The sequence below is a fragment of the Athene noctua genome, chromosome 1 (assembly GCF_965140245.1).
Source record: "Athene noctua chromosome 1, bAthNoc1.hap1.1, whole genome shotgun sequence".
Lineage (NCBI taxonomy): Eukaryota > Metazoa > Chordata > Aves > Strigiformes > Strigidae > Athene > Athene noctua.
The window spans coordinates 207,061,494-207,071,252 of NC_134037.1; the positions used below are offsets into that span (position 1 = coordinate 207,061,494).

Consider the following 9,759-nt stretch of genomic DNA (forward strand, 5'->3'; position numbering starts at 1 on the left):
AAAATCCGAGTTTACTGTAAATTTTATTTAGTTTTAATGTCCTGTATCCTGTAAACTTAATACTCTTTCTATTACAGACACTTTCTAAGGGACAGTCTACACATCAGTTCCTCAGTAAGACACAAGAGATGGCCATACAGCTGAAGGTTTTGATGTTATATACACAGGGTCAATTTGGTATGACTGACTACTTGTGTTTACCACTTCTTTGTATTTCTACAGATGCTTAAAATACTTGCATTTTCTTCTTGTAAACTGATAAGGTTCTCACCTGAGAAACAGTTATCCATTATTAAGGTGTCCCTAAAAAAAAAAAGAAAAAACAGAAGAGGGACCAGTATAGCTCCTCTATTGTACTTAAATATTTTAACACAATGGTCGATGTCTGCATCATGTCAGAATTCCTTCCAGGTTTCTACACATTCTCAGAAATATACAAGTGTTTTATGGGATTTAAAAATCTATTAATCTGTTCTTGCAACAACGTGCTAAATTTCATAAGGTGGGTACACGAGTGGCTGGCAGCTTGGCCAGGCATCCTACAGAGAGTGGAGGCCATGCTTATTACCTGCCCTGCCTTTTTCACTTAAAGATGAGTACTCTAATCAATCAATCCCCTACACTGGTATTATTGCAAGAAAAGAACTCTTGCTTGAAAAGACTTCGGGATTTCAGCCTGTTCTTATTTCTACCATCTCTACATAGCTACTATCTATGAAAGTCCCTAGGCATTTGTCAAGTTTTTGCATACAGTACTTCAGAAGGAACAGGATTTTCCAAGTTTCACTTCTACTGAATGCTTAGGTATTTCTTCCTAGAAGGTTGGACATGTTTGCAGTTGAATGTGTTAGAATTCTCAAAATAGTTCTCAAAATTAGTAAGTTATTTTCTTAAAATAAAGATGAGAAATCCATAGAATTTCAGAAAAGTGATAAATTCAGGCTTGCTTAAAAAGGACTATGGTCTTTGAAAAAAACATACTTAGTTTTCACAGTACTTGGAAAGCAACATTTTCAAACTAGACATCTAGGCAATTTGTAATTATTGAAATGTATTAATTGTGAAATCAGCATCTTGAATCAATGATAACTGATGTATTTAGTGACTTAATCGTGATTAAGTCTGAAAAACTATACTTGAAATTATATCTCTTGTATGTTTTAAATTACCACACAGAATCCCTAGACTAGGAGGCAGTCTTTCATCCTGATGATAAACACCACCACAAAGAACATTCTCCACTCAGAGACATTGTGGTCTTTCATGTGATATTTCATATCACTGTATCATTTAGTCTGCATTTTCAGCCAATCTAAATTAATAAGTTTTCTGGTCTTTGCTTTCTAGAGAAAAAGCAACAGTATTAACAGGATTGATAAAAAGGTTTTTTTTTCTTCTACTTGAAATATGCATTTCACAAAAATACTATTTTAAATAGACTCTGTTAGAGTATCCAAAACATGAACACAACTGTCCTGTCTTTAAAGCACTGATCAGACATCTAGAGAAACTATTGCAAGTGAAGAACTCTGAGTTAAGTTTGTGTTGCTATTTCTGTGCTCTAGTTTTCTGCTTGAGTAGAAATAATAATACTTCTCTATTTCATAGCATTCTACTAAATACATATATATATATATATATTAAAGTCTGTAGGACAGATTGAGAAGTTACATTATTGGAGGCTACACAAGCACCTAGAATACATACCCAAGGAGGTTTAAACACTCCTTCACAGGAGAAAAACATTGGCAAAGTCATATCCAAAATTAAGATTCAGTATATGGTAAATATCAGCAGATTCTCTTCAGAGAACTTTCTAATCACACAAAAGGCAAACACAAAAGGGTTAAAAGTCACCTAACTCCTTTTTCCACAAAAAAAAAAATAATACTTAATTTGCATACTCACTACTCATTTCTAAACCTTGATATCTAACTGCGATGTACCACTTCAACCCATTTTATCTAACAGCTTCTGTTCTTCACTGCAGATCTTCACTGGCAACAGCCTGCTCACTCAGTTTATCCTTGCTCTAACAAATAAAAGGTTTCTCCAGAAAACAGCTTACTCTGAAACTACAGCGAGTTCTGTCCACAGCATAAATAACAGAATGCACAGGTGACACATTTTGTGTAACATCTCACCAGGAGGCAGTAAGGAGTAAAACAGCAGATTCCATTTATCCTTCCTGTATACAGAAAGTACTCTTCAAAGCTGCCACAAAACAAATATTATGCTTACGTATGCTCCATCTTCCCAACAGCACAAACCCTCAGCATTTGCAAGAATCAGAAGAAACACGGCTTAATGGACATATTTGGCACAAGTGGGATCCAGAAATCAGTACTAGGTGGCTGAAACACCATGATCGTGGAGCTGGAACAATGCATTTCAGATAAGCAAACAATGGCACAGTGAAGAGGAGCTCCCAAAACTGTTTACTTGGCTATCATCATCAGTGACAACAGCTTCAAACAAGCATGGAGGCACTCTCAAGTTCATAATCCCAGAGACCAACCCTATACCTTCAGCCTCATTCTGCATAACCCACCACTCTGCATTAGGACACAAAGCTTTTGTCCTCCTACCTTCTGATTGTACTCCTCATCCAGCAAAACAAGACGTCCGCTGCTTCACTCGCCTAGGGCACATCCCCTTTCATCAGTTTCCTGCCCCCTACTTACTGATACCAATGCACATGTTCCAGATAAGCAGGGCTAGTTGCAGGCACTGAAAGAAGAGCTGACTGCAGAAGCGATTGCTTTGCACAACACAAGCTATAGCCAAGCCACTCCTCGGGTAGAAACTATTGTAAGACGCAGCATCTGAAGGAGGAGGATCAGCAGTTGTGATTTTGTACCACCAAGATCCTTCATCCAGCACTGGCAGCATTCTGCGCAGCAGGTAACTGGCCCAGAGTACCAAGAGCACTACTGAAACCTCTTCCTTCTCCTCATCCTGTGTGTAGGCAGAGCTGCTGGGGGTGCACCCATCCACTCAGAACTGACAGGGCTCCCTTAACGAAGGTGAAGCACCTTAACTCAGACAGATCTAGACAAAAATTGTTTTATTTACTTCGAAAAGAAAAATATGGTTTACATGTAAACCATTCCCCAGGAAAGAACTTTAATTGCCTGTTTAAAAGCTACGGAGACATCCTCCACTCTTGATAAAGCTGTTCATGATGGCTGAAAGGGGTGCAAGACTCCCTCACTATGCAGTACACAAGGAAGCTTGACTTTATAGTTTTGCCATTAGGTGGCTCCTCTACAAACTGGGAGACTTGTATTTCAGTCCTGTTTCTAATTCTATTTGTGTATTTTTTACTACTAAATAGCCACTTAATGAGAACAGAAACCGTATTGGCAACGGTGATCTCAACCTCTTCTAACCACTAAGCTTCAGAGTTAAGTAAAGGTCCACCCGTTTCCTCTCTTTCATTCATAAACATGTCATTCATTCCTATAAAGTAACTCAACTTCATCAGGTGGAGTGAAGGACTCCCTTGGCTTCGTTTGGCCTGGTATGTGGTGGTTAGACCAGGGAAGTAGAAGACTTGAGCATGCATCTCAACCTGAAGAGGGAATTTCACCTGGCTTCTCTACTCCTTGGGAGAGTAATTAAAATTACTCTCTAATTATGTAATAACACAACAGGGATTCTTTCATCCAAGAAAAAAAGAAAAATAGCAAGGACAACATATAAAATGTAGAGATACCTATCAGTTAGAGACCTGGCCAATTGTTTTTCAGGTGCAGCGAAAGTTCAGAGATTTTTCAGATTAAGGTTTTGTATCAATATAAGGATATAGTTGTTGTTTTCAGGTACATCTCATCCAAAATCCCTAAGTAAACAGGACTATGATTATTAGTCGCTCAACATGGATTAAATGCATTTGTGCAACTGTAAATTGTAATTTAGAAGTCCTTGTACAGATACATATTATATCTGTAAATATGCATTCTTCCAGTTTAACTGGTGCAAAGGATGCAAGCTTAAGCCAACAGCACATTAGGTCTTAAACTGCCTCGGAACTTAAGTCCCAAAACATAAGAACAACACCACCCACAAATATGAGGGTAAATTTACGAGGAAAGATCTTGCTGAAACGACATCTTTTTAATATTGCAAATCAACAGCATCTCCCTTTCAACTACAACTCAATTAAAATTTTCAGGACTTGCTAAAGTATTCAGGATTTATGCAAAGTAATCTAAAAGCTGCCGAAATGAAATTTAGGGTTAAAACATAGCTCATGTGTCTTTCACAAAGTACCTAACCAAAAGCCAAGAGTTGAAGACTTGCAGTAAGAGGTGGCAGAAGAAAAACAAGAGCAGCATTGAGACCCACTCTCAGCAGTGCTGAGTCAATGTAACTATGGAAGTACAAGTTGCTGTCTATTCTGCTTCACCTATCTACAGCCTGTCAGCTGGGGTCTGAATGCAGATGCTCCATTGCAAGCTACAATGCAAGCTGCAAAAGCCACAGCTAGGCAATCACGGACTAAATAAATTGATATCACTGATAAAGTATACAGGAAACCCAAAAGCATTTATTAATGAATAAAGTCTACCCTAAGTACTTAAAGAGAAAAATGTTCTTCTATAAGGTATGTGTGAATGATAAGGATTGCAAGGACGTGGAAATGGTATTTTCCACAGTAAACTCAAAATAACTTCATTATATTGGTCTTTAGAAATCCCCATTGAAAAAGTTAGGACACACATGAAGAAACACCTACTATGAGAAAGTTGCAAGTCTAAAAATATCATCGCTTTGTCTCCTCCCTCCCCTTTCCCCTACTCACCCTCCTCCCCAATTTCAAAACACATCCTCCCCAGGCCTTGGGGAGGTAGTTTCTGAGAACAGACCATACCTGACCATATGATTAGCCATTATCACCTTTTATGCTCCACTCTACATTAAGATGCAAATCCAACAGCTGCGGTCCAACTAAGTTATTTACAAGGGTTTCCCTTTCAGGTGTCCAAGCCAAAGCTTACAACCAGTTCTGCGACATAATTACAACCTCTCTCCACGGGCAATAGCAGATCTCTGCCTGCGATGATGATCTGGCCAGCGGCATTTTCTCATCCACGCTATGGTTCAAACGGTTGCTATGATTTCAGATGGTGCATCTACCCTTATTTTAGCGTGACTGGCTGCATTTCAGCTGCTGACATCTCACTGATTGACGCATATCTAAACAACGTAGTGGTTATAAAAACAAACTGGCAGTATGCACCGGTGTTTCACCACTGTGGATTCACTCGTAATAGAGCGGCTGGCAACGCGACCGTGGGAAAATTAAGAGAAACACCGGCAATCAGAAGGCCTAACGCTCACAGCCGTCATCTCTTCACCAAGAGAGAGGCTCGCGTTGTGCGCTTTTAAGAGGAGTGGGAAGTTCACGGAAATACCTATGCAGGTATCCGAGAAGGCAGATCTCTAGCCGCCTCTGAAGACCTGTGTGCCGCACGGAAACACCCCAGGCACGTCCACGAAGAAAGTACACGCGAGGACTGACCCGATCCAACACTGGGGGAACTGCTTTTCCGCCCCCCCTCCGCCCCCCCCCGGTTTCGGCCGTGGCACAGCCTGCCGCCTGCCCGCCGGTGGGCAGCCTGTCTGCCATATTTCACGCAGGAGCACCCCAAACTTACCGCGTCGTAAAGGCAAAGCGGGGGAGCGGGGAGCAGCAGAAGCCGCTGGAGCCCCCTGCCCCCGCTCCTTCCCCCGCCCACGGGGAGCCCGGGGCTGCGGGCGAGGCACCGGCGGGGGCGGGGAGCGAGCGGGGGGGGGGGGGGGGGGTTGTCGGGTCGGGTCCTGCCGCCCAGGGGAGCCACCGGGGAAGGAGGGAGGGGGGCGGGTGAGGGAGGGAAGCGGCGGGGCAGGCACCTGAGCGGGCAGCGGGCAGGGCGTGGGCAGCCCCCGGGCCGGAGATCCGGGCACTGCGGGGCTGCCCGGCGCGGGGGAGGAGGGGGACGGAGCGGGGCGGGGGGAGGACACGGGACGGGGGGCGGCCGACGGGCGGCCCGTAGGCCCCGGCGAGCCGGGCCGCAGGTGGGCGTCGGGCGCGGCCGTCGGAAGGAGCGGCCGCCGGGCAAGTCACCTCTTGACGCGGATGATCTGGTCGCGCATGGGTCGGATGTCCTGGAAGCTCTGCTGGTTGACCAGGCTGTAGACGAGGATGAAGCCCTGCCCGTTCTTGATGTAGAGGTCCCGCATGGAGGCGAACTGCTCGGTGCCCGCCGTGTCCAGGATCTCCAGGACGGAGGGGGAGGCGTCCACCTCGATCTCCTTGCGGTAGAAGTCCTCGATGGTGGGGTCGTACTTCTCGATGAAGGTGCCGGTCACGAACTGCACCGTGAGCGCCGACTTCCCCACCCCGCCCGAGCCCAGCACCACCACCTTGTACTCGCGCATCCTCCCGCCGCCGCCAGCGCGGACGGACCGCCCGTCCGTCCGTCCGCCCGACCCGCACCTGCCGACGGCCCCTCCTCACCCCCCCGCCATGGGCCGCCCCGCCCTGACCGCCGCCGCCCCCGCTCCGCGCCCGCCCGGCGGATGCTCCCGGCCGCGGCGGCTCCTGGGCGGCGCTGCCGGCGGCGGGGCCGCGCTCACGGGCTGCGGCGCGGCTGAGGTGGGGCGCCGGCCCCGCCCCCTCCTTCCCCTGTCACCACGGCAACAGCCAACCGGCCGGGGCGGGGGGGCCGCGCCGAGGAGGAAGAAAGAGCGGGGAGGGGGGCGGGCGACGCCTCGTCACGTGGCGCCTCCCCGCCGCCCGGCCCCCCCCGCCTCCGCCGGAGGGCGCCGGCCAACCGGCGGCCGCGGCCGCTGCACGTGACGCCGACGGCAGCGGCGACTCGGCGGCTCGCGGCGGCGGCCGTCGCCCGTTTCCTCCCGCCCGGCGCTGTCGCCGTGGAGACAGCGGCCCGCCCCGCCCCCAGCCCTCTCCTCGGGCCTGCTCCGCCGCACGCGCTGCCCAGAGGGCCAACCAGCGGCGCCGCAGCGGTCACGCGGCGGGCGGGATGAGCCAATGGGAGCGCGGGTGGGGGCGAGCGGGGGTTGGGCGGGCGCTCGGCGGCCCCGCGGCCGGAAGTGGCTGTCAGGGGCCCGCGGCGGCGGTGCCGGGGCTCGGTTCCGGGGCTGCCGCGGGAGGCGGGGAGGGTGCGCGCTCGCCCCGGGGCCCCGGGAGCGGCCCGTAGCCCGAGGGGGAGCTGGCGTCGCACGGGGGGGGGTGGGGGGGGTGGGGGGTGCGGGGCGGTTGGGTGAGACGGCGGCGGCGGCCCCTGCGCTGCTCCCTGTCCCGGTAGGTGGGCGGCAGTCGGGGAGGGGGAGAGGCCTTTCTGAGCCGCCCGAGGGGAAATCCCTTGCAGGCTCTCGGTTCCCGGTTTGCTGGGGGAAGGGGCTCTGGCGGGGTGAGTTCTTGCTGTTTTAAATCTGGCGGTTCGCCGAAGGCTGAAGGTGTCTGTGAAGGACCCGAGGCCACACTGTTAATCCCACTCGTGTGTGCAGAAGTAAATAGGATTCACGAAATCTAACGCAGCGATCCTGCGAGCGTTCCCTTTGAACGCGCTGTGATCGTCATGCTGGCGTGTGCTTGCGAGGGGGATGCCGTTAAGCGTTTGTTACTAACGAGTGCCTACCTCCTTATCTTGATATCTTGATATCTTGATAGAGACAGAGGGCCAGGAAAGATGGTGGTGCACTTGGAGAAAAACGCTCCATCTAAACAGTACCAAAACCGAGGATGATTGACATTAACAGTTTCTCATGGGAACCGGTATCGCTCCGGAAAGATGCTCACATTTGTATGCTTGCCTTTCTACTGTGCGACAGACTCCTTAACCGTCCCTTTTTTTTTTTTCCTCAGACACCCCTGGTTGGAGTGGTTTGATACAGGGAGAAAAAACTTCTATTTCCATTAGAGGCTTGGGGTTCAGCCAGAGCCATTAGTCTGCTATTCAGATACTTTCTGAAAGCTGTCAGAAAAGGAGCTCACTCCTGGGGTTGCATTTCTGGCTGTGTTCTTTCCTTTGCATTGTCATGTCTTCATCTTAAATAACACCTAAGGTGTCAGCCTGCTTTCCAGACAAGTCCAGTTCTGCTTCCTTCTTGACTAAACCTAACTGGGAATTTTGAGTGGCAGGTTTATTTCTGGCTTTTTGGATCACATTTGTCCTCCATCTGAGTCTTCTGGTTAAATGCTTGCCATGTGCAGTGTTTTAAGCTTTTTAGTGTTTTGTTTGGGCCTTCTGCTTGGCTTTTCCTCTATATGTTGTTGTTTTGTGGTTTTTTTCAACTGCAAAGCTTCAAAACAAATTTATCTTAGTAGGATGCCTGTAGCTTTGGTCTGTCTAGAAGAAAGAAGATTTGCTGGCTTCTCACAGTGCCCATGTAGTCAAAAACCACCAAAGCAAAACCAAAACCCTACACATCTGTGTGACGTAAATATATTCAATACCAAAGAGATACATGGAATTTTTTACAGGACTGTAGGATCCATTTGAAAATGTTACAGAGCCTGGTCAGTCTAGTCACAACTGAATAATAATTTCAATGAAGAATCTCATTTCTGTTGGTGACTTGAGACCTTCAAATAGTAGAAATGAGCCTACAAGATCATGTAACAAGAGCACAAAATGCAAGATAGTGCATGTATGGATTAATAAGTATTTGTAGCATAAATCGGGGAGCCCTCCAGCAGAGTAATGGGAAAATACCTGGGTTTATGAGTCAGCAAGGAAAGGAAGCTGCCAATTTAATGTGGTTGTGAAGAAACAAGTGACTGTGGAGTGCACACAGTCAAGCTTCTGGATGACTAGTGAGACATTACCGTGTCCAGTTCTGATAAACCATGTCCAGGAAAGGATGTTCGGAAATACACTGGGGAGGGTTACCAGAAAAGAACAAAGCTTATCTACAAGAGTATACTGGGAATATTAACCGAGGAAAAGCGAATGCACAGAAGGGTTATGGGTAACCAATAAGGCAAGGTAGAGTCAAGCCCAAGCGAACAGGCATTTAAGCTTATGAAAAATATTGATAGAAGATCATGAATCTAAAGTGATTATAATCTAGATAACTTGTAGTTTTTCTATCTCAGAGGACTGAAGGTTTCATCTTCTGTTAAGAACAGTGAAAGACGAACGTGTCTAACAGGCTTTAAAATGTGTTGCGCTTCAGGACAGGAAGATGATGTGCAATCATACAAAATAGGTCTAAGTGATCTGCGTTGAAGGGAGGAGATTTGGGCCTCCCTTCTTACTCATCCTGAGACTGGAACAATCTCCTGATGTTCAGTACTTCTCAGAAGGAAGCTGTTAGCTGCTGGTTCATGATGAGGATGATGATTAGAGTGAAAGGGCAGTGGTTCAGAAAGAGTTTACAGGAATGCTCCCACTGGAAAGATTTACACCAGTTTTTTGGTCTCATAGATTACCAAGCTTGATGAGCAGCAAAGTGTTTTTTCACTTAATAATGATAGTGGGGTGACATGTGCAGGGATTAAAGAAACATGTACAAAACTGAAATATAGAGGGACAGTATGTGTAGCATGGAGGATGGAAAAGGCAAAATGGTCAACTGGAGGAGGTGCTGGATGCCTGGAACAGATGACGGTTCCCAAGGATCTCAGCCACTTCGCTTGTGAGGCTGAACACCACCTCATTGCCCTGTTATTCTAGCCTTCACCTTTGGCAGATTTTGGTTTATCTGGGGAGAATGACAACATTGAAAATTCAGCTAATAAGTGCC

General features: G+C 47.6%; 1 protein-coding gene across 5 annotated transcripts in view; it reads right to left on the minus strand.

Annotated features, from left to right (window-relative positions):
- RAP2A (RAP2A, member of RAS oncogene family) overlaps positions 1–6,696 on the minus strand; it is a 32,729-nt gene extending 26,033 nt beyond the window's left edge. The window contains exons 1-2 of one of the 5 annotated variants that reach the window (XM_074911341.1): positions 6,292–6,696; positions 6,113–6,240 (exon numbers count right to left, since the gene is read on the minus strand). In XM_074911341.1, the coding sequence (XP_074767442.1) occupies positions 6,113–6,240; positions 6,292–6,426 (263 nt within the window). In that variant the 5' untranslated portion in view covers positions 6,427–6,696. Of the gene's footprint in view, positions 1–271; positions 304–6,112 lie in introns of all 5 variants that reach the window. The other 4 variants (XM_074911351.1, XM_074911315.1, XM_074911331.1 and 1 more) reach the window with 4 other exon arrangements.
- Positions 6,697–9,759: the final 3,063 nt, after the last annotated feature.